Raw genomic sequence first — 26,293 nt, 5'->3', positions numbered from 1 at the left:
ATCTTCTTATCTAAGCAACTATATTTCAAACTTACTGATTTATACTGGAGAACAAGAAATTACTGACTTTTCTAAAGCTGTGGCTGCGTACCAACACCATTTATTCTAAAAGTTATGAGTAAACAATTCCAAAATTCATAGTCTGGCTACTCTGCAATGTGAACAATAAAGTGTTAAGGGTATATGTATTGAAGGTGGACAAAATCTCTCTGTAGCATCTAGCAAAAAGGTTGATTGATACATGGTTGATCCCTCCCCTGTACCCTACCACCGGCCCTATTAATCTGAACTCTGAAGTACATGAAAGTGTTATGTTTACTGAATCTTTTAGAAAAAGAAACGTAACTGTTTAGATAAAAATACTATCAAAATAATAAACCCAGGCATCTGAGCTGGCTCAGTGGTTATGAGCATGCATGGCTCTTGAGAGTTTGTTTCCCAGCACCAAGTCCAACAGCTCAAAACTCTTATGTTTCTTATTTTAAATTATGTGTAGAAGTGTGTCTGGATGTGGGTATGTGCACATGAATGCAGGTGCCCATGTTCAGGTGCCCATGAAGGCCAGAGGCATTGGATTCCCTGAAGCTGGAGTGTAAACAGCTATAAGCCACTGACACGGGTGCTAAGAACTGAACTTGGACCCTCCGGAAGAAGAGCAAATGTTCTTCACTGCTGACCATCTCTCCAGCCCCAGAAAAGAGAGTTAAGTAGGTATTCAGAACAGAACAATAAATGGGAAAGCCAGATACAAAGAACTCTCTAGGAACCACACCAGCCCCTCACACTTGCTTCTTGTCATCACTCCCATCCATAAGTTTATTTCTAAAGAAAGTGAGCATAAAAGGCCAAAGTTCCAGCCTCTGCAGAAGCAGATTGATGCTGGTCAGGGACATGGACAAGGCCATGTTTTTCTAGCATGAAGAATTCAAACAAAATAAAGGGATGCTTCTCCTGCCTTTATATATGTAGTCAGAACTTGAAGGCGGATCAACCAACTGATCAGTCAATCAATAAATCAACAAATTTCTCACCCTCACAATTTCTCTCCACACCAAAATTCAGTTGGCCCCAGGGGCAGTGGTCTAGCCGCTGGCAGGCCTCATGTGCCTGACTACCTTGCAGCAGGTAACTGCTGCATTGGCAGAACTGTTCAGGAATAGTGTCTAAGCAGGAGCCAGACACTGCAGGGTCTGTAGTAAGCATACCACTTGAGAGCTGAAGCAACCACAGTCTGCTGCTAGTCATGAGACAGCAAACAATCACATAGCACAGTAGGTACAACTGAAGTTCTGAGCAAAGAATATCCAGTAGGCACACAAATTATTTGAAATAAATAAAGTAGTTTAAACGTTATTTCTAAAACTCACTCAGAATAAACTAAAAATACTAAGAGTTTAAATATAAATATTTTTCAAGATCTATAGCACATTCTTCTACAAAAAAGGAATTTACAAAATAGAAGGGTATGGAAAACCCAAGCGATACATCCCTTTTTGGGACAAATCCCAGACACTGAATGAACTGTAACACAACTTGGGAGCTCACACCTGATTCTAGGATTCCAGGGACACCACTCACTGACCTCATAAACCACAACCTTGTGGGCCATGTCACATCCCTGATCTTCTCCTGACACTAGAGCAGGGAAGAAAAGGCCCACATAATCCACAGCTATCCATACATTCTATATGAGGTGGATAACAGAAAAGAGATCCAGACATCCCAAAACAAACACCTAGAAGGATTCTTCAAGTGTGGCTCAGGGATGACTTGAGACCCTAGGAGTCCCTCACAGGCCAGCAAGACTAGAGCAATTTTCCTGTTTTCTTTTTATTGACCTTCATTTTCAAGGTGAAGTATTTCTGCATTTCTTCCTGGAGTCTATTAATGGGTCCAGACCCCAGGACACAGAATGCATGGTGATATGATTGTTCCCATGTCAACACCAAATGGATTTACTACAGTTATTTACAAATGAATCAGTGAGTATGTTCCAATTCCTCAGTAACATACAAAGATCACTAGATACATTAAGCTCTTTGGAGCAAAAGAGAACTAATGGTCCTCAGACTTCATTGGGCACCCCAGTAGCAGGCTCTGAAATCTATCCTCAGCAGCACACAAAAGAGAGAATATGATAACACATATGCATACTTCATATATTCAATCAAATTCATACAAAAAATCAGTAACTTCCCAAAGGAAAAATAGATACTTCTGATACTGTTTTTAAAGGGGCTTGAAGTTAAAGTGTGACAAGGTATTAGAGAAATAAATACAAAATGCTCATATCTGGTGAATTGAAATTATAGTTCTTAAGATAGCTTCTTCATTTTTTCCTTTAGTTTCAAATCAAAGAAAATTTTCTTTTTAATATTCAAATTTAAAAAGTCAACAATTCTTGTGTATCCTATTTTTAAATTTTAGATTCAATCATTTCAAAGTTCAAATCTAAGAACCTTTTGTAAAAGTGTCCCCAGTTACAAATAGATTTGAGAAAATAAACACATATAATAGAAAATCTTAATACAGTCATAGATACAGGCACTTGCCTCTGAACAGTGCTGAGGAGATCAGGCCAGATGGGAAACAGATGGGTAACCCCACGGGGAATAGCGACCTGGCCCCAAACATATTGAGAAGGTCCTGGACTTGCTTCATTTGCCACTTCCTGATGTCTCCCAGGCACATACATCAAACAGTCAAAGATGATAGCTTAACATAGCTAAGATTTGCTCTGGGGGGAAAAACTGGGGAAGGTGAAACCATTGTCTGAAGGACAGGAGATGGTGGCCACTCAGAGAAGGAAAATCTGGCATGAAATAACCTCAGGGAATAACATGGGAGTGTTGTGGAATATTACTTTAACTACATAAAGATGTGTTACATTTGTTTATGTTGTTGAATATTACTTTTAACTCTGTAAAGTTGTGTTACATTTGTTTATGCTGCATTTGTTTAATGATGTTAAGATATGTTCCCTTTGCCTACCTAAGGCACCTGATTGGTCTAATAAAAAGCTGAACAGCCAATAGCTAGGCAGTAGAGGGATAGGCAGGACTGGCAGGCAGAGAGAATAGGTTATGGCAGGGGAGGGGAGGAGAAGGGAAGGAAAGAGGAGTGAAGAGGAGGGTCAAGAATACTCCAAAAACACTAAGTGGAACAGAAGCCAAGGAACCTTCAGTCATAAAAGAAAAGCTATGTGTTACAATTAAGAACAAAAATAACCTGATGTAACTCAATGAACTTCTGAGAATTAAACAGTTCAGCACATATATATATATATATACACATACCTTTGAAGCCATCGGGATACACATCAGAGAGAAATTTGGTGCTGATGTCCCCTTTCACAAATCGTGTGTTGATTATCACCTCGCGAAGCAAGGGGATGTTGTGAGTAACACCTAAAAACAAAAAGTTGAAGCTGAACTGGAGAACAATGAGTCAGGTAACAATCTAACTTTGGGAGGGCTAAGGGAATTGATAAGATGCTTGCCATACAAATGTCAGTTTCACTCCCATGTGAAAAATGCAGAGGATAGCTGTGCTCACAACCACCCAAAACTCCAGTTCAAGGCAGACTGGTGCCCTCTTCTGACTACATGAGCACAAGACATATACATGATGCACATACATACATACAAGCAAAACACTCATATATATAGAATAAAATAGATAATTTTTTTAAAATCAAAGATTTTTCACTGTTGCATGCTGTGGATATCACACTGTATAAATAAAATGCTGATTGGCCAGTAGCCAGGCAGGAAGTAAAGGCGGGACAAGCAGAGAAGAGGATTGTGGGAGGTAGAAGGCTGAGGAAGGGACACCTCCAGCCGCCGCCATGAAAAGCAACATGTAAAGACACTGGTAAGCCACAAGCCATGTGGCAAAGTATAGACTAACAGAAATGGGTTAATTTAAGATAGAAGAAGTAGATAACGAGAAGCCTGCCACAGCCATACTGTTTGTAAGCAATATAAGTTTCTGTATGCTTTCTTGGTTGGGTCTGAGCGACTGTGAGACTAGAAGGTAAGAGAGATTTGCCCTGACTGGGCCAGGCAGGAAAACTCTAACTAAAAATGGCGCCCAACGTGGGGCAAGAATTTCCACCTAAAACCTGAGAAAAAAGATTCTATAACGGAGCTAAAAACAGCTTCCTAGTTGTCTTTCTCAAGGTAGCAGCAGCCTGCTGGTTTGAGCTACTATGGCAGGTTCCTGGCTTGTGCATCTGACCTGCAGTGTGGTGGGAATGAGGAGTCTACAAGCAGCACTTTATTCTGCTGCGTGGTAGATTTAGCCTTTGCTAGTTTTAAAAAAAAAAAAAAAAAAAAAAAAAGCGTTTCTGGGCTATGTGCTGCTTTGATAGAACTGCTTCTGATAGTTGATGGTACACATGGCTCCAGACCCAGAGCTGGTGGTAAACTGTACCACTGCCAGGTTGGGAAGCTGAGGTGGGCGGAGCCAGCAGCCACAGAGGCGTTTCAGTCTTACAAAGATGGATATTACACAGAGAATCTGGTTTATGTTGTCTTTGGGATTTTTAACTGCAGAAAACGATTTGATCATAAAAGCTGTTGATTTAAACAAATATGTAAATTTTAAAGGTACCTTGACTTCAAAATTTGGATATAGGGATATGTTGCTTTGGAAAGGAGTCTCTGCTTTTGTTTCCACAGAAAGCCATAGGCTATGGGTTTGTTCCAGATTAAGATACATCAGGTTTGATCAGCCAAGACCACCTGAAAGGTCTCTGATGACACCATGGCCAGATGATCCAACATCCAGAATGGTTTCAAGGCAACTGGCTTAGAGGTTCACCCTAATGGACTACTCCACAATCCTAAAATTTTCTTTGTGTCCCCATAAGATACAGCGCCCCCCTCCAGCAGGAAGTAGTAAGAAAAACTATGCCCACATTCCCAAAACTATCAAGCTGGCTTTGGAGATGGAATTGGCTCACTCCTTCTCTAAACCCAGACATATTGCTAAAAGAAAAGGTTAAGAGATTCTTGTGTCCCAAATCAGAAGAGCCCTCTGGTGTGGGACACAGAAAAACCAATATTTTTCTTTAAAGCGGGTTGATTATAAATGTGATCTCTTTCTAAAGAAAAAAAGGGGATATGATATAGATATAATAGGATAAAAGGGTAGATTAAGGAACTTACTTCTAAAGAGTAACAACTTGTTTAAAATGTTTTACATTGGTATAGACTTTAGTCTATTGATACAAACTTAAAGTTAATTTTGTTATACTGTGTGCATATTTCTACTCATGTTTAAGGTATTATGTTTGTATAGCTCATTTTAAATTGTAATGGATAATTAAAAATAGATTAATAATTAGTCATCTATGATAATCATACTCGTAGCCATATTAGTTAAGTCTTCTAGGTATACACAGATATATTTCAGATAGATAGGTAATTTTCAAATACTTCAAAGACCTAGAGAATATGGCATTTAAAATATTTTTAAAATTTAGACTTTCTAGACAGTGAGACATGTCTGCTCCTGGCAGCACCGTTTTACTTCAGAGAGGAGGATGGGCATTGAAGACACTTCATATGGACTTTATCTTCACCTTGGCAAAAATAGCCATTTGGACAAGAAACTGTTCACGCCTGGACTGCTTGATTGCCTGGACTGCTTGATCAACTGGACATGCAGGACCCATAGAAAGGTGACCACTAAACTTTGCTTGACAAAATGGTCCTTCAGGTTCCTGCTTCACAGAGGAAACTGCCAGACATTCTACAGGACACTGAGAGAAATGACTGAGAGACTCTAGCCCTGTGGGCTGAAGACAAATGCCCCAACTTTACAAAGGAACATTAGGTGACTGTCCAGGCTGCCAGCTGTCTCTGTCTACTCTTGCAAGACTCCTGAAAAATGCCTACATCCTTCTCCCGGTTCTCAGGTAATATTATATCCTTCTGAGGTCTTTGATGTGGTTGAAGACTAGATGGTTATAATTTCCTCAGTTATGATAAAAGATAAGTTAGATATAAAACCTTAGACTCACAAATATAAGATAGATAGGATATCTTCTTTAATATTGTAACTGTAATTCTTGCTTGATAATTGTTTTGTTATCTGTAATTTTACTATGTGAAAGTTAACCTTCCTTTTTTAACAAAAAAGAAAAGGGGAAGTGCTGTGGATATCACACTGTATAAATAAAATGCTGATTGGCCAGTAGCCAGGCAGGAAGTTAAGGCGGGAAAAGCAGAGAAGAGGATTGTGGGAGGTAGAAGGCTGAGGAAGGGACACCTCCAGCCGCCGCCATGAAAAGCAACATGTAAAGTCACTGGTAAGCCACAAGCCATGTGGCAAAGTATAGACTAACAGAAATGGGTTAATTTAAGATAGAAGAAGTAGATAACAAGAAGCCTGCCACAGCCATACTGTTTGTAAGCAATATAAGTTTCTGTATGCTTTCTTGGTTGGGTCTGAGCGACTGTGAGACTGGCAGGCAAGAGAGATTTGCCCTGACTGGGCCAGGCAGGAAAACTCTAACTACAGTTGCACAAAGCAAATGGTTAACAGTGGGCATTTGTGTGGAGAAGACTGAAAGGAGGGCAATCCAACCAAAGAGGAGAAGACACAGCCAAACACAGCTCAAAGTCCAATGCAACAGTCAACGTCCAACAGGCTCCTGAACAAAGTCACTGTGCTCCAGAAAATGAGAGAATAGCGGGGAGAAGCAGAGTGAAGCTGGCAGGCTGCACATCGTGAGGAGACTGCACAGGGGGAGGAGTGAAGGTGGGGACACATCCTTTAAAATCACACAATGGAAACGCCCGGGCTGCGCTCCATAGCAAAGGGCTGACAGTGTCTGTGGAGAAAATGAGTGGGACCTGAGAGAGAGTGATGGATTTAGCCACAAACTGAGTGGCTAGGCTGATGTCAAGGGAAGGATGTGAATCAGAATGTCCTAATCTCTGGGTCTACAGGGTAACAGAGGATGCCCCGGCTGATGTGGAAAGGACAAGGGGAAATACTTGCTTCACTCTGAGCAAGGCAGATAGATGCCTGTGAGAAACAGGCTGGTGCTGCCTGAGGGATTCCCACTCCACCCATGACAGGTAGGAGGGTCTCAAGACCTGGCCAAGGCCACCAACAGCAAGGAAGAAAGACAGCAGGAGAAGCAGCAGACTGAGGCAGGATGAAATCAACCCCACACACTACCACGGGTATTATAATAACCAAAGTGTAGGGACCAACGTCAGAAGACTAAGGTGCAGCAGTAATCTAATTCAAAGAGAGAAAAATGATTGTTCTTACATGCAAATTAGTAACTCAGTTAATCCATTCACAAGACATCCTCCTCAACTTGCTATTGAAATAGTAGATAAGTTAGTGAGACAGTCTAACTACTATGACTATTGCTCCAGTTAATAAAATAAAATTAATATTTGCCTATATATATAATATTTCACAGTTAGCTTTACTGAGTTTCCCTTTACAGCCTAGTCCTAGTAGAGGTGCCTCATCCCTCCATACTGCCAATACCCAAACAGCACAATCTGCCTTCAGCAAACATAACATGGCTTAAAGATGCAGTTTATAATTTGGACAAGATAAAGTTACTTTCTATACCCAAAATATTGAAAGAAATGCAAGGAACAGGGTGAATGCTGCACTGGCATTTCATTCCATATTCATGGTTGAAAGGGGGTGCTGGTTTTAGAAAAGGTAACCCAAAAGGATTGTGAACAAATATTACTTAAATCTAGGATATTAAACAACAGAGCCAAACACACACATGGGCACCTGCTCTTCTTACAGCTGACTCTCCTTTCTCCCTCTGTCCACAGGTTCCTGTGGCTTTCCTGTCACATGTGTCCTTTGTACTCTCCCCCATCCCTCAGAACTTTTTACACTCTCTTGGCACACACACACTACAAACTAGGGTGGTTGTGATCATATCAATGAGAAGACAAGGTGGTGTCTATCTGGTCTGGGTCACCTTACTTAATATAATTCTTTCAGACCCCATCCATTTTCCTGGAATTTTCATAATTTCATTTTTCTTTACAGCAGAGTAAAATTGTATTGTGTCTATATACCACACTTTCAATACACATTCATCAATTGATGGGCATCTAGGCTGCTTCCATTCTATTGAAGAATTTTTTTAAAAAACTTTCTACTTGTATAATAAATACAACATGAAAAAGACTTAGATTTCACTAAGTAATGTCTCAAGAATAAAATTAAAACTCAAATACATTTGTCCTTAAAGTTCTCTGAGTAGCATACCACATACTGCTATGTGAAATCAAGTCACCAGCTGCTTTGGTTCTCTAAGGCACACAGTAAAGTAACACTTCCTTTTCCATGTATGGCTGACAGCACAACTAGCTGCTCCAAGAACTAGTGCCCAGGAATGGATTCTAAAGCCCAAACAGGAATAATCAGGAAACTGTCCCATACATTAAAAAGCTCAAAACAGCAGATGGAAGGAACGATCCATGAGGTACCACTGTGCGTTTAGTTTGCTCCATGTCCCAGGAAAGACAATGCCATTTGAGTAAGTCTCTGTATAAACAGTAGGCAGACAGTAGAGTATTCTTTCAGCGTTAGTTTATAGCCTCACTGATACTATTAATCACATAATCATAAAAATTATGAGTGAGAGTTTTAGATTGGGAATTGGGGTGACCTGTGCCAGAGTTCACCAGATCCCATCTGCATGGGAAATCATGACCAGGCCACAGAGGGAGGCCTCTGGAGCAGCCTTCTGACTGCCTGCTGGTTCCAAAACAGCAGGCCAGATACTAGCTGTGCACTCTACCAGGATCAAACAGAGGCCGAGGCCACTGCTTCTTTCCTGGGGACTTGGAATTTAAATTTAATCTAGGTATACTATGCTCTAAAATTTCTCTACTTTCACAAATGTTCAAGTAATTTTGTAGGGTGCGGGTGCAGAGGGGATCCACATTTGATCAATGAAGCAGTTACTTAACAATACAGTAAATTCTTCTTCCTTTCTTGCCCTTTACAAAACAGTTTTAAACACACCCATCCTTTAGAATTCACCAGGTAAATAAGTAAATATCAAAGGTAACAGGGAGGGCGCCTTTTATTTTAAAAGACAACAATAACAAAACCCCAACTTATGCTGTAATAATTTCAGAATCTTCAAAAGTTGACAAACTAATACAGATAATTATTGTTCACCCTTGACCCAGCCTCTGAGTCTGTGGTATTCTCTGTACGCATAGACCACAGACCACACACACTATTTTCTAATGTAAACACTTGAAGATAAGTTGAAGACAGGACAGCTTCTAAATACCATCCTGTGCATTTCCTAAGAAACAAGTGTCTATCTAATCTACAGACATTACTCAAATTTCCCCAGTTGTCTACTTACGACTTACTACAAAGGAAAACCTTTTTCCCTGGTCCAGGATCTAGTGCAAACCTCTTGTACTGGCTGGTCTGTGCCTCTGGTTGGCTTTGATCTAGATAAGCTGCTGCCTTCTCTTTGTGTTTATTGACCTTGACACCTTTGAAATCAGAAGCCATTTATTTTGTTGATTGTCTTTCAGGTTGGTATGTCTGGTGTTTTCTCATGATTATAATCAGTCTACCCATTTTTAGTTGTGTGCCTGAATGCATGTGTATGTGGATATGTGGGTGTGCATGTGTGTCACAAATGATCATAATAAGAGGTGAGGTGCAGGACAGGAGTGAGCCCTGGCTGCTGGGTAAGGTTGCAAGCATGAAGCAGTTCCCATGTCACTTATTAAGTATATTATGAAGGGGTGCCAAGAATCTATGAAAAGAGTTTTTCTCCATTTTTCCCATTAACTTCAGCATCTACTGATTTTCTTATATTTTATATTCTCAATATAGTGCTTTTTCTACATCCATTGGTTTAAAATCTATGTGAAGGAGCCATGCCATCTCCTTCATTTATCCAACCCAAATATTTCCAGCTCCTGACTCTCACTTCAGCTACAGGCTGTAAGTTACTGCTGGCATTACTTCCTGTGTGGCAAACTCCGAGTTTGACCAGTGGAGGCCTCTTCAAGCAGCTCCTGTGTCTTCCTAACAGATCTGCTTTTGAGGTTTTCCTTTGTTGGTTTGTTTTACAGTTTATACAGGGTGTCACACTGTAGCCAAAACTGGCCTGGAACTGTCACACACCAATCCTCCTGCCTCAGCCTACCAAGTAAGTGGAGTCCAGGTGAGTGCTGGGATGACAGGTGTGGATTTCACCTATCCTGACTGCACTCTTCCAGCACGGCTTCCCCTCTTACATGGGCGGTTCAGACTCATTGTATGCTCTTCCCGAGGCCAAGCCTGGGCACATTTAGTAAACTGAGTGGATAGAAGCCAAGCATATGAGCAAGCACACTCTATACAGGACTGTCATCCTACAACAGTTGCTGTCCCCAAAGTGCCAATGGTGCCCAAATTCAGACCCTTCCACTAGAGAATGTACATATGGTGTGTGTATACATGGGCACAGACACACACATGGACACACCTTTACATAGTTCTCAGTTATATTAAAGCCCAAGAGTTCTCATGGATACCTTCAGACTCAACACACAGGGCTCATTCAACCCCAAGCCCTCATTCCCACATCGATTACTGCCTTTCTGACAAGGGAAAACATGGTTCTTTTTATACACAATACATGTATTTATTTCCTCAATTCCAGAATGTATATAAATTCGTTTCAGACCTGCTAAAGCATCAACTGTGAAAAATAAACATATTAGAGTTTAATGTTTGTTTAGACATATTTTCTCTTTAGCCTGGGGATATGCATAGTAAATACACAACTTGGGCTAGCTCTCCCCACTCTCACCCTTCTGCAGGACTGCAGGACTCATCTGAAATGTGTCCCATTAGTTGTTAGTATTCCATTTTGAGTCTTACTTATGAAACACTAATTAGTCCAATTTCAAAAACAGTCACATTCATAGTCACAGAGTCTCTACCTTTATCTCATTTACTTGTTTCCAATCATTTCCACCATACCTACTCCACCTCCTGCCAATCTTGTATCTTTATTCAGATGTCTGTATGCACACATATATATGTGTACCCACAGAGGCCAGAAGAGGATATCAGACCCCCTGGAGCTAGAGTTATGAGTGGTTGTGAGCCACCTGATGTAGATGCTGAACCCAAACTCTGGTCCCCTGAAAGAGCAGAGGCCAAAAATGATCCAGCACCCAGGCTTGCAAAGAGGATGTTCTTAGACCCTCACTGGCCATTCAAAATTATAATGTACACTTGAATCTGATAGTAAAGCTCTTTTCATTACTAACACAAAGTTGGTACTTATATTTAGTATATAATTTTCTCCTCAAAGTGGGTAAGAATAACCACTTTACAGACTCAAGTACAAGAGCGGCTTCTGTTTCAGGCAGCACCCCACTCAGAAACGAGGACAGAGACCCAGGGAAGAAAACCACACTTTCCAGCAAACTACCTACCTCTTCTCCACACAGAATCCAAGAGCTGTTCTCCCAGACCCTGAATTAATCAAATGGAAGGCCCTGTGTCCATTTCCACATGTCTGTAAGCTTCCTACTTCTGACCCATATCTCATAGACAGCGACACAGCAAACTCGCTATCCAACTACGCGGGACAATGGTTCTTCACAGTCTCTCATATTACATACAATATACACATAAGAGATACCATAAGTCCTTCAGAGGAATGAGCTATGTCCCATGTTCAGTTCAATAACTTGGACTACGGAGAGTCAAACACCCGTGCCTGGTGTCCATGTTCAACTCATTCATACTTTTCTCATCTTCATTTAAGCACAGTAAGGAATTATTTTGTGGAATTCCCTAAGTACAAAGCTGTTCACTAGACCGGATGCCACACACAGTAATAGAGCAGCACATGTGTATATTTCACCTCGGATCACGTAATTATCCAGTGCATCTTCCATCCTCTTCAGTGCTTCTGCTCTATCTGACCCATATGTGATTAGCTACGAGCAAAACAAACAAGACTGTATCAAGAGCCAGCCACACACTGAGTGACTAGGCCTAGTAAAGGTTTAATATTTCCTAACACATTCACCAATGTGTCTTTTCAATTTTCATAGCAGTCCAATTTTTTAATACAAAATGTCAATTAAGATTTCTTTGAATAAACAAATGAGAACCAACCTATCTCAGATGTTTCCCTGACATGTCATTGTCATAGTAAAGAAAGACTTGAAAACTGGAAACAAGCACAGAAGAAAGATGGAGAAAAGGAGGGGACAGAGCCTGAAGAACTGACCCAGCCCAGCAGCACATGGCACAGTGTGGAGGCTAATATCCCTGGTTTTCTAGGCTTCCAAGTTTGATTTCCTAATCAACTAAAACTTTTGTAACTTTCAAAACAACCAGTATGAAAGTGAAAGAAAAGGCTAGACTGTCCCTAAAATTACTGTCTCCCGTAACCTAACACAAAAGCTGAAGGTGCTGGTTAAAACAAGGAAGGCCATTTTTATGCATGAATCTGTGTCTTCTTATATGTGATCTCTAAAACTTAAAAAAAAAAAAAAAAGGACCTTGACAATATATATTAAGGCTTTTTAAATGCATATCAACAAATTATAGGCTGTAATTATTTTAGTAAATTTTATATGTTCTTTAATATAAACCCAGTTTGCCACATGGTGGCATATACCTTTAAGGCCAGCATTTGGGAGGCAGAAGCAGACAGATCACTGTGAGTTTGAGGCCAGTCTGATTTACAAAGCACGTTCCAGATCATCTAGTACATAGTGAGACACTGTTTCAGAAAAATAAATAAATAAATAAATTTTACACATATAGGCCACCTAGAAAATTTGTAGGGTATTTTTCTGAATGGAAGAACATCTAAAAAAAGAAACAGCAAGTTTGAAAATCAGTTTGTAATATTTTGTGTATTTTTACTTTCAAAGTATGATTCTCTAATAATTAAAGCATCTAAGATTTCTTTTAAGAATATTAATGGTAAAAATAAGTGAAAAAATTGTGAACATAAAAAATGGCTTGTTTCTTCAGCTACAACTACATAAGAAAGCACTCTGGGGACCACAGGTGTGGTTCATGGCAGAGTGCTGGACAAACCTTCATGATCCCTGTCTGACCTCCAGCACAAAACTAAAAGAAAACCTGAAGATAATCAGTCCTTGAGATAAAGTTATTGTTACAGAGACAAGGGGTTTTTAAATAAAATCCAAAGTTTATATATTGCAGCATTTTACAATTTATAAAGTGTTAAGATTTTAGAAGTTCATGATTTTTTACTTTACTCTGCTAAGTTAAAGTTTAAAAAGACACATAGGCCAAATCTTATGTACACTTTTCTATCAGGTTGATTATAAATATGATCTCTTTCTAAAGAAGAAAAGGGGATATGATATAGATATAATAGGATGAAAAGGGTAGATTAATGAACTTACTTTTAAAGAACAACTTGTTTAAAATGTTTTACATTGGTATAGATTTTAGTCTATTGATACAAACTTAAAGTTAATTTTGTTATACTGTATATTTCTACTCTCGTTTGAGGTATTATGTTTATGCAACTCATTTGGATTGTAATGGATAATTAAGAAATACAGATCAATTAGTCTTCTATGATAGTCAAACTTATAGTCATGTTAAGTTTTCTAGGTATACATAGATATATTTTAGATAGACAGGTAATCTTCAAATACTGCAAAGGTCTACAGAATATGACATTTAAAATATTTTTAAAATATAGACTTTCTGGACAGTGAGACATGTCTGCTCCTGGCAGCACTGATTTACTTCAGAGAGGAGGATGGGCATTGAAGACACTTCATATGGACTTTATCTTCACCTTGGCAAAAATAGCCATTTAGGCAAGAAACTGTTCTTGCCTGGACTGCTTGATCAACTGGACTTGCAGGACCTATAGAAAGGTGACCACTGAACTTTGCTTGACAAAATGGTCCTTCAGGTTCCTGCTTCACAGAGGAAACTGCCAGACATTCTACAGAACACTGAAAAAAGTGACCAAGAGACTCTAGCCCTGTGGGCTGAAGACAAATGCCCCAACTTTACAACGGAACATTAGGTGACTGTCCAGGCTGCCAGCTGTTTCCAGGCTACCCTACAAGACTCCTGAAAGTTGCTTGCATCCTTCTCCCGGTTCTCAGGTATTATATCCTTCTGAGGTCTTTGATGTGGTTGAAGACTAGATAGTTATAATTTCCTCAATTATGATAAAAAATAAGTTAGATATAAAACCTTAGACTCACATATAAGATAGATAGGATATTTTCTTTAATATTGTAACTGTAATTGTTGCTTGATAATTGTTTTGTCATCTAAAATTTTACTATATAAAAGTTAAAACCCTGCTTTTTGAAAAAAAGAAAAGGGGAAGTGCTGTGGGATGTTCTGTATGTCAAATGTGTTGCTCTGATTGGTTAAAATAAATAAAGTGCTGATTGGCCAGTAGCCAGGCCAGAAGGATAGGGTAGGTGGGACAAGGAGGAGGAGAATGCTGGGAAATGGAAGGCTGGGGTGGGGGGAGACACTACCAGCCGCCGCCATGACAAGAAAGATGTAAAGTACTGATAAGCCACAAGCCATGTGGCAAAGTATAGATTAATAGAAATGGGCTAAATATAAGAGTAAGAGCTAGACAATGGTAGGCCTGAGCTAATGGCCAAGCAGTTTAAATAATATAAGCGTCTGTATGTTTATTTTATAAGTGGGTTTTTGGACTAACAGGGGTTGGCAGGGACTGGAGAGAAGGTCTCCAGCTACACTTGGTGGTGGGGAACCTGGCTGGGACACACCAGGCTCTGGGTTCCAGCCATAGTGTCAACAGCCAAAGTCAAATCCACTCAAGCTGTCATCTAGAAAACCTACCCAGGTCAAAAGCACTCTTCACAAACACAGGCCATAGGCCCAGTTCTCCACAGAACCTGCCACTTACACCACCCTCTGTTGGAGGAACAAAACCAACCTAATCCCTTTCATTGCAACAGGCTGAGCTGCCAATGGTCAAAATGGTGCTGTGCACATGCACCGGAGCAGTGCTGGTGACTGTGTGGCTCAACTATGGCTGAGGGGCCCTACAAAGCCATGTGATAACTGTTTCCACTTTCACATATTGTTTTCTGGTTTGTTTAGTTACAGCACATTGTTAAGAAAAAGGCTCAACTTCTGATTCCTTAATTAAATATGTGTACTGTTTCAAAGAAAATAAAGAAATGGAACTAACTTTTGATATCATAGGGTCATAATAGATGCTGATATCACTTCCTGGTTGGATGCCACTGTCAACTCGGACCTGAGAAAGAAAAGAAAAAGTACATAACTTCATATTGGGCAGATTTGTTTCATTTAACCACAAGCTATTTTTCCATGGAGAAAAGGGATAATAAAGTTTCAATCTCAATATCCCTGCCTCTGGAAAACTGAAAACAACCCAGACACATGATAATATTTATCTCTTAATATACACTATGGCATACAACTTTTGTTCTTTCACTTAAAAAAGGAAACTGGAAGGAGGGAGGCTTCATACATCCGTATGCGAGGGTGCACCTGCTACTGTCTGCAGCATGTTGGGGTGATGTCCCACTAAAGCCCCTCCCTCAGAGAGCACTGGGGGGGGTTGGCCCTAGTTGTACCTCCTCCTTACAGGCCCTCTGAGCCATAGAAACTGGCCAAGCTTTCAAGTCTGCAACACTTTTCCTCTTTTGCCTCATCTCCTCCATGTGAATGCTATTTTCTGATCCCCAGAGGCCTTGTGTTTACACAGCTTTCCACAAGGCTCTGCTCTGTGAGGATGCAAGCTCCAATTAGAGTTTGGATTCTGCACTTTTCATCTTGGGCAGGACCAGCGCAGGTTCAAAATATCCTTTTGAAGCCCCTGGTTGCTGCTAACCAGCCAACAAGTTAGTTAGTGCATCACTGCCTCTTGTTTTCCTCTCCCAGCTTGACGCCAGCAACACAGCAGAGGTTAGCCTTGTAAAATTCTGAATGAGCATCTGCCAAGGAGAGGGCATTTATAAGATTTATTGTGACCAAGTTTTGGATCTGAAGGATTTAGATGCTAATCAAAATATTTAAGACTGGAGGCATCATATCCTAGGGCTTAGAATGGAAGAATTTAATTGAAGCTTCCAAAACAGCAGGACTGTAGTGCCCAACATTGTGAGGGGTGGAAAGAGAAGACAGGAAGCTCTGTCACCTGTGAGAAGGAGGCTTCCCAATAAACAGCAACTCATCTGTCTGTGGCAAGGCAGGAAAAGGTCAACACAGTGGCTGGTAGGCCTTTAATATTTTAATTTAGGCAATTATCAAAGGACCGCACATAGACCCTCTTGTCTAGAATATCCACATAAGTGTAGGTGATGGCTTTATTACAAGACATTAGAAGATACGTGAAAAAAGTCACACCACTCTTCTCTTTTAAGGTTTTAAGGAGAAAGCTGGGACATGCCCAGGGAGCTCTTATTTCTGTATGTGCGGCAAAAGCAACAATTTGGGCCCATGTACCCCACATTCCAAATGAAGGGCTTAAAGTGAAAGCCACTCCACATTCGTTCAAGATGTGTGCGGCCTTTATTTACTGAAAACATACTTGGGGCATAAATTCTATAAAATTTGGCGTTTGTAAAAATAGGAAAGAAGTAACAGGGTGGCCATGAAAGCAGTAACGTTTTAGTGTGCTTTCTCTCAGCATTTAAATGGCCACTGTAACCAGGTTAAGAAAAAAGATGTCGTTTTTTTATTAGTTTGGGTGCCAAAAAGCCAGAACTACTCTGACCAGCTTGTCAGCTTTATACCCACAGCACATTGCCAAAGCTTGTTTCACACCAGGATTGTTGCAGGTCTGAGGCTCTGACTTTCAGAACAGCTTGTCATCTGCTGCACAGTTCATGTCCAACCCACTGGTAAAATACTACAAGCAATAAGGAATATTATTGTATTCCTCTACAGTTCATAACATAGTTTTCATCATCTTAAATAATACTACCCTAAAAGCTAAGTAACCTATCTGTGGCTACTAGATATAACTGTCTTTGTTGTTTGCTGAAATAATTACAGGAATCTGTCACTTTAAACCCACAGGGTAAAATCAAAATGCATCATATACAATCAGCACATGCAAGCAGATCAACATTCCCAAGGGCACTGTACAAAGCAATAAAAGAAACCTGACTTTTAACTTATTGTTTATATAGGTTTTCCAAATAAGAGCCAACTACATATCTTACTTCTAATAACCAATTAAAAACAAATTTGGTGCCCATTCATCCATGAAAACAAAGCCTACATAAATTTTCACTTCTAGAGTAGAGTCAAATGTATCTCTAAGCAGACAATCAAAGACTACAAGGAAAAGCCTCAGCCCTGATCTAACAATGTGTTTCAGGCTTAAAGCAGCAAGTGAAAGGTGTGAACCAAAAGTTAACTCTGAACTATTTGCTCCTTCTTGTGAGCAAAAAACCAAAGAGCCAAAGCTGGCTTCCCGAGTGAAGCTGACACATCTAATAAGGCAAAGGGAAGAGGGCCACACTGCAAACACTCATGCACCCCCAAGTGTGAGGTTCTCAAGTCAGTCCTCAGACACCGCCCACACAATTAAAATTGCTTCCGTCAGCCAAATAGTGGACCCTAGAAACTATCAGGCATGTCCCACCCTTCATTCTCGACTCACCTCCCCCTCAGCACAAATCCCAGCCCGCCATGTCTACCTGACAAGTGACAGCCCAATCTGATTAAATGCTTCTAAGGGAGGGGACTCATGGGCTTCTATGACAGGCCAAAAGTGATCACCATGGAGATACATAATTACAGCTGTCAACGCATCTACTGTCCTGCTGACATCAATTTGATTGCTCCCAACAATAATGATAGACAAAGCTTAGTGCGCACTCTCCTGCCCCCAATCTCTTCATCTATTCCTTGGTCCATTTAGCTGACATGCAACATTCACACACGCAAATAACAGCAGTAAGCAGAACATTTAAGGCATTTTAATTGTTTTTTCTTTCTATGGATGGATCACAACTGCAAATGTTATTACATAAAACTCCTGCTGCAGCATTAATTGAAGAAAGATTTGGTGGGACAAAGACTGTAGGGGGTAGAGTTTGTCCATTATCACTTGTACTTTCAACAGGTCTCACATTTGAAAATTGCAAATTGCAAAAACTTGAGAGGGCAAAATGTTTGACATTCTGTGAGCTATTACAACATGGTGAAAACTTCTAACAACTAGAGTAATCATTACGCTTCTTATTTAAGACTTTTTTGTTTGATTAAAAAAGTATTTAGATATGTCCCTATGACATTTGCTCTCATGTGCCATTTAGCATCACATAATGCCTATTCAATCTTTACAATTTTTTTCTGCCTCCACGCTTTGAACACAGCATGGAGTCTCCAGGCCTAGAAGGGGTCAAATCCCTTTAGAAAGCACATGGGCAAAAACAGTTTAAAAGTGAAATAAATCATATATCCAATAACATCTTCAAATTTAGAATTCTTCCTATAATCTTTCGCCATCATCTTACCACCCATCAAACTGAACATATTCACAGTTGCTCTGCCTTGTCACCCACTAACATTACGTCATCTATCCATGCACTTAGTGCCTTGATTAAGAGAGAGGGTACCTCCCTTGTTCTTTTTATGCATCCAAATTGCTTAAAGGACAAGAAATAGACCAACTATGGGATAAAATGAATGCTGGTCACTTTTTCTTAAAGCTGATGATGCCGCACAGAAGGACTTACTTTGTTCTCCTTAATAAAGTCCTGCTGTTGAGCTGATTTTGTACTTGAATTTCTTGACATCTGACTACAACAGGGAGCAGGATTAGGTTGTGTTTTGTTTTTTTTTTTAAGGTCATATTTTTAACACAAAAAGTCATTTCCCATTCTTACGATACTATAATCTTTACAGTATAAACTGTCATTTATATGATTAGATGCGTTTGAACTTACCCTGTTGAGTAGATTCCGATGTTTCCGAATACCATAAAGTACAAAAAATATTTTTTTAACACAAAAATTGACTCCTCATGAATTTCCCTGTCCCTCAATTTACACCCTTTGGTGTTGACATGCTCTAACATAAAAGTGCGGCATAAATCAAGGTCTGAGCCCCTCAGCTGGTATCACAGTTAATGACTTACACCGGGTAGATGTATCGGCTCTTGGTACTGAGACAGTCTCCCAATAGACGGTAAACCGAAAGACTTGTAGGGGTCCTGGAGGTTCAAAGGAAAGGAAGCACAGTCTTTGAAACATAAACCAGCACGCGGAAGGTTAACTACAATGAAGAGTATTTATAGGTCTATTTTTAACATACAGTATTTACCAATCCACAGATTCCAGAGTACGAATGTCTTATCCTGTAGACAACTTCCAAGTATATTTAAAACTCAAACAGAAATGCAAGCAGAGTTTAGCCTGACCTCTATCTTACTTTATTGAAGTTGGTAAAATTCCAACTTTTCCTTAAACTTCTTAGAACGCCTTAGGCAAAAAATAAAATGACCTAGACTCTCCATCAAAATGTAACTTAAGTTCAGAACAACAAATGCAACACACAAAAGAGATTTGTTTTTCTTACTTCTCCAAACAGCTCACATATGGTAAAGCTGAGAAGCTGAGTTCTTCAAGCAAAGACTCAGAAAAAAGCTGCACAGGCTTCTACACACACACACACACACACACACACACACACACACATATATATATATATATGTTCCACTCATAAACATCATGGAGAACAGACTGAGGAGTTTGGGGTTACCACTTCACATATGACCAAGAGCAGTAACACCAGGATAAAGCACAGTGTATCTTAAAGACATCACTAACTCACTGCTGTACATTAAAAGATCATTTTTGCATCTAAAAGATACAAATATTCACATTGCATTCTTCAGTCATCTGAAGAAAGCATCTTCAGGTACTGAATAATCTGATATCTGATTTGTATAAACTGCCAGACTAAGACTTTGGCAAAACCCGTAATTAAAATTACGAATCAAGAGTGCATGCTTTACCAAAAGCTTTACAATTTAGATCCCTTCCATGGAATCATAAAGGACAAAATCAACAACACTCAGCCAAGGCTCTGCTGCCTCTCAACACATTGCTATCAACTTTCCCACCTAGAAAAACAGGAGCATTACTTGAACTTCATTCTGTTTTTAATTGTTCCAAATTACTTAGTGTTCTGCTTTGACCACAGGTTCTCAAACCCTGACCCCGCCTGCAGTTCACCCACACTGGCTGCTTCCCCTTGGACATAACCACCCTCTTGCCTCCCATCAGAACGCATTTTACCTCAGCATAAACCCGACATTCAATTGCCCAGCCACTGAGGGGAATATCCACTTGCTTGTGCCTGAGAGGGTAACCCTTAGCAACACGGATCATTTCTTGGACTAAGTCCAGGCCGGTAATGCATTCTGTGACAGGATGCTCAACCTGTGAGGCCAAGACCGCCAGTTAATACATGAAGAAAGAGGCAAATAAATGGACATCAAAAATGAAAATTCCAAGTTTCAGAGTCAAGTGAAGTTAATTCTGTTTAACCTTTAGTAATACCTGACTAAAAATTTTCAGTGAAAGATTAAACACAATTCCATATAGATGATGGTCAGAATAACCCCGAAAGCATTTGTAAGTCTTTGTGTTAATTTTCCCTACTTTGATTATTTTATGGCCCAACCCTTAACAATTTAACTTTGCAATTTCCTTTGCTGTAGCTCTCAACATGGCTAACAGTCAGCCCCTTCTGCTACACTTGGCATGTGTGGGTAGGCTGCTGGTGTTCTCAAGCCCTCATCTAGTCTGAGCTGTACCTACTTGCATGCTTTCATTAACCTGTCCTGACAAGCAGCAAGACTGGCGTGATCCTGCATCAATGCAGCATGTCAGGAAGCAGCAGATGGAGCCTTCAGGTTGCCTTCCCTCCATCAGGCTTGGACAGTGCTTAGCATGCACAATAGCAAAACAGGGTGAGGGAAACCACTCTGCTTTCTCAGCAGACTCCTGATAACTACTGCAGCTGATGCTGCCAAGGGAGTACCTGGCCTTCTACACCAACACATGGGATACATATGTGCAAACACATGCAACTGACATAGAGCCACATGAACAGAGACACATCATTATAATTTGATTGACCGTTTGCTTACAAATCTTTAAACTTGGTTTAAAATACATGAAAAAGAACATGTAATCTTTCAATCTCAAATCAGTTCTAAAACTTTAAGGAAAGTTTTAGCCATATCTACTACTTTGATACCAATTTTTTTCCTTGTAAAAATTAAATTCTAGATATATGTCACAATAATTTCTTTATCGTGCATGTCATTTTTCATACATGGACACAGGAAAAGGTCACTGAACAAGCGAATTATCTTCTGGCTTCGACTGCACTAATTGAAGGACAGGGCTTAGTCATTACAATAATCTTGAAGCATATCATAAGCAGACAATGCCATGGTCTTTAAAAAAAAAGCTTGGTAAAAATAAACAGATGGCATCCATAATTAGCTCTGTGTGTGTTATGAGTTTGTTTACAGTTTCAACAACATTTTAAGACATTTTGACATAATTTTAATGACAAATCATTGCTAAAATAAGCATTTACCCTTTGTAAAATAAATGTGACACTAAATAAAGATCTTATTAGACAGTTTAATGCATATATATTTTAAATCAAATTATAATTTGTGAGAAACAATATTCTATAAGAAACAAGTGTAAAACCCTTCTGTTAATGCTCAATACCAATTTCGCATGAAAAAACATCTCAGCATACTTAACTATTCAAGATGTAAACCTACTAGATGCCAAACCATGTTTATATAACCTTGTTCAAAATAAGTTTTAATTAAGTGAAAGATTCAATTTTCTCTTTGTATGACCAGTACCCCAAAAGTATTATATAATACAGAGAGAATAGAACTGAACAGAAGCTAGGAAGTATGGTCAAGTTAGGGAGACAGACAAAAATGAAATATTTACAGAATTTTAGGGACCCTCTTCACTGATGACCAAAGGAAGTACAGCAACTGCACAGCATGGAAAGGCGGGACGACATACCTCCACACAACCTACATCTCCAGGAATGTGGCTGAGAGGTTCTCATGACATGGTACATGGTGCTCACAGAAGCAACCACATGGGTGCAGTCCTCCAAAAGGCCTAGGCTGCATCTACTTACAAGAAAACATGCAAACTCCAAATAAAGAATGTGCTATTTTTAAAAATGGACTACACTTTTTAAAAGTGTGAAGATCATAAATGACCAAAAGACCATGGGATTGTTCCAGATTAAGAGAGATGAGAGAGAGAGCTGAATGTGGGAACACAGCCTGTGATCCCAGCACTTAAGAAGCAGAGCAGAAAGAGCCCCAAGTTCAGTGCCAGCTTGGGCTACACTGAGAGACACAATCTCAAAAAAACAAAACAGAAAAAAAGTTTAAAAAAAACAATTATGTGTGGCATACAACCCTGACCAAGAAATTTTCTCCTGTAGCAAGCATCCGTGAGGCCTCTGGAAAAACAGTAAGTCCCAGCACAGACTGGATAACAGTAATGTGTCAATATCACCATCCTGATTTGGAGTTCTGTGGCAATGGGAAAAATATCTCATGGCTCTAGGAAATAACATTTAGGAATGGTGGGACATAAGGTCTAAAATTTTACTCAGAAGATTTCTCTGGTAAAAACACATATGTATGTGTGTGACTCTGCACATGAACTTACAGGGAGGGCAACTGTAGACGGGGCTAAGTGATAGGAGCTCGGAGTCCCTTCCATTTCCCCATCTTTATTCCAAGTCAGAAATCATTTGGAAATTAAAAAAAAAAAACAAGTAAACATAAAAGTCACTTTAAAGGCTTTGTGTTTTCTTATGATAAAACATATTTAAAATAGCAATATCAGGCTAGATCAACATGTGTTGCTCATCAGGGAATCATGAAGCAGCTCTGACAGCTGCTCATTCATTCTGTTACTACCTGACCCAAACATTTCAGAATTTACTCTGAATTTCCCTTACACTTGCTAACACGTTTTTAAAACGAGTTAACGACATATCAGGCCTTCCTGAGGAGGAGGAGGAGGAGGAGGACCTGGACAGACCAATTGCACAAGTGAGAATGTTAACAGCAACAGGGTCCTGGTACAGACTACAGAGGACTCACTCAGCCGCTGTACAGAGAGGGTGATGAGACAAGAATCCACGTTCCCTGAGCAGACGCATTTTTGACTCTAAGTGTTTGAGAGCTAACAATCTCATGGCCCAAAGTATAAAGTCCAGCATTCAAAATCATGAATGGCATGTTGAAATGTGCAAAATTCCTCCACAAGGGAATAAGTCTTCCTCAAGACCCAGCTATACCACTCTTGGGCATATACCCAAAGAATGCTCAATCATACCACAAGGACACATGCTCAGCTATGTTCATAGCAGCATTATTCATAATAGCAAGAACATGGAAACAACCTAGATGCCCCTCAACTGAAGAATGGATAAGGAAAATGTGGCACATTTACACAATGGAGTACTTACTACTCAGCAGTAAAAAACATTATCATGAAATTTTTAGGCAAATGGATGGAACTAGAAAATATCATCTTGAGTGAGGTAACCCAGACTCAGAAGGACAAACATAGTATGTACTCACTCATAAGTGGATACTAGATGTAAGGGAAGGGATGGCCAGGCTGCAACCCACAGCTCCAGGGAAAGTAGTAACTCGTAAGGAGGACTGTAGGAAGGATGCACGGATCGCCCAGCAATGGAGAAATGGATGAGATCAACATGAGCAGACTGGGGGTGAGAAGGGGTAATGGAGCGCAAGGGAAGAAGGATGAGAGCTTAGGGGAGCGGGAGGTTCGAGCTGGAACAGGAACAAAGTGGGAGAGCAAGGAAAGAGATACCATGATAAATTAAGACACCATGGGAATAGGGAGAAGCAGAGTGCTTGGGAGGTTCCCAGGAATTTACAAAGATGATTCCACCATAGACTACTGGCAATAGTCAAGAAGGTGCCTGAGCTGGCCTACTCTGGTGATAGGATGGCTGGATACCCTGTCATCATAGAACCCTCCTCCAGTGACTGATGGAAACAGATGCAGAGATCCATGGCCTGGTCCCAGGCAGGGCTCCAGGAGTCCAATTGATGAGAGAGAGGAGGGAGTCTATGAGCAAGAAATATCAAGACCATGACTAGAAAAAGTACAGAGACAATTAGCCAAACTAGTGGAATGCATGATCTGTGGACCAATAGCTGAGGAGCCTCCATGATACTAGACTAGGCCCTCTGGATAAGCAAGACAGTTGTTTAGCTTGAACTGTATGGGGGGCCCCAGGCGGTGGGACTGGGACCTGTCCCTAGTGCAAGAGCTGGCTTTTTGGAACCTAGTGCCTATGGTGAGAAACTTTGCACAGCCTTGGTGCCGGGAGGAGGGGCTTGGACCTGCCTCAACTAAATGTACCATGCTCTGCTGACTCCCCACAGGAGACCTTGCCTTGGAGGAGGTGAGTATGGGGGGTGGGTTGGGGTGGAAAGCTGGGAAGTGGGAGGACGGAGGACAGGAAAATCTGTGGTTGGTATGTAAAATGAATAGAAAATCTCTTAATAAAAAAAATTATTTAAAAAAAAGAAAATACACACACACATATTACTTTAACGGAGAAAAATTGTGACATCAATCATTAATGAGGACTACCTTTTCACATTGCAAGCATGTCAGATTGCATCATCTGACATGTATGTGCATAAGTGTGTATGTGCGTGTACAAGTGCATACATATATAGGTACGTGTTTATAAGAGTGTGAGTGAATGGATGTGCATATGTGTGTCTCAAAGACTCTCAGATGTTGCTCCCTGGGCACCATTATTCACCTTTTGAGACTGGGTCTCTCATTGGCCTGAAACTCACCATGTAGGCCAAGCTGGCTGGCCAGCAAGCCCAAGAGACCCTCCTATCTCTGCCTCCCCAGTGCAGGGACAATAAGCTCATGGAATACCACTATGCCTGGTTTTTTAATCTGAGTTCTAGGAATTGAACCCAGGTCTTATTGTATGAACTGAGCCATGTCTCCAACCATAGATGCATTATTCAGAAGTAGTTTTTAAACTTAGAAAGCAACTAGAAGAAAGATAAAGCAACATCTGAAGGGCTGGGGAGATGGACCAGTGGGTAAATCACTTTGCACAAGAGTATGGATCTGAGTCCAGATCCCCAAAACTCACATAAAAAAGCCAGACAGGTGAGGCAGCTGTTGGTCATCCTACCACTCAGAAGGCAGAGGCAGGGTCCCATGGCAAGCTGGCTAGCTAGCTAGACTAGCCAAAACCTGCATGCTCAAGGTCCAGCAAGAGACTCTGCCTCAATACAGTGGATATTGATTGAAGGAAACACCTGATGTCAATTTCAGTTCCTCATATGCACACAAATATATGTGTGCACGCAAACACACACATGCACATGCCACTGACACACACGTGTGTAAAGAAAAAAGCAGCAGCCTTATAAAAGATCTTCAAAGTAGAAGATATAACATGATCCAAGATGGAATTTAATATTAAAACCTTCTAAACAAAACAGTAATTATATGTTAAAAGGCACAGTGCAGTAGTCATGAGAAATTATATAACATCTGGTACTTACACTAGAATACTTTAGGCAAGAAGGCATTTGGGAACCACTGGAAGAGCTAGCATGAGCTGTGCTGCAGTAGTTCATGGATCTCTCACTCTTGCTAATCTCTGCCTTCCGCAGGGACCAGAGAGATGGCTCACCAGTTAGTGCACTTACTGCTCTTCCAGAGGATGCAGTTTTAGTTCCCAGCACCCACAGCATAGCTCAAAATTATTTGTAACTCCAGGTTCAGGGGATCCAACACCTTTTTCTGACCTCTGAGGGGCTACAGCACATGCATGGTACACAGACATACACTCAGGCATACACACACACACACACACACACACACACACACACACACGAAATAAAATAAAAATTGAAAGGGAGAAAATTATCAGAAAGAAATGACAAAGGTTCAGACATGACAGAATGAAGGAGGAAGGAAAGTAAGAGGAAAAGGGAAGAGAGAGAAAACAGGGGAAGAAATAGGGCAGGTAATGCAGGTATAATTTGATGTAAGAATTCTTGTTCCAGAGGGCATCACTGATGTAGAATATTTTGATTCCAATTGAAATTTTGATTCAGAATGATGTTTAATTTGATTCAGAAAGGATACATGAAGTCGTTCACAATATAACAACAGAT

General features: G+C 40.3%; 1 protein-coding gene across 5 annotated transcripts in view; it reads right to left on the bottom strand.

The window, feature by feature from the left end:
- Nucleotides 1-26,293, bottom strand: part of Pcca (propionyl-CoA carboxylase subunit alpha) — a 387,394-nt gene that overhangs the window by 207,701 nt on the left and 153,400 nt on the right. For all 5 annotated transcript variants that reach the window (XR_004945920.1, XR_004945921.1, XM_036199583.1 and 2 more), the window contains exons 13-17: nt 20,322-20,465; nt 19,160-19,234; nt 15,230-15,298; nt 11,903-11,978; nt 3,297-3,407 (exon numbers count right to left, since the gene is read on the bottom strand). Coding sequence is in view for 3 of the 5 variants with exons in the window: in XM_036199583.1 (XP_036055476.1) it covers nt 3,297-3,407; nt 11,903-11,978; nt 15,230-15,298; nt 19,160-19,234; nt 20,322-20,465 (475 nt within the window). In the remaining 2 variants the exon portion in view is untranslated. The remainder of the gene's footprint in view (nt 1-3,296; nt 3,408-11,902; nt 11,979-15,229; nt 15,299-19,159; nt 19,235-20,321; nt 20,466-26,293) is intronic.

Source organism: Onychomys torridus, chromosome 9 (assembly GCF_903995425.1).
Source record: "Onychomys torridus chromosome 9, mOncTor1.1, whole genome shotgun sequence".
Classification (NCBI taxonomy): Eukaryota; Metazoa; Chordata; class Mammalia; order Rodentia; family Cricetidae; genus Onychomys; species Onychomys torridus.
This window is presented reverse-complemented; position numbering and strand designations above follow the sequence as displayed.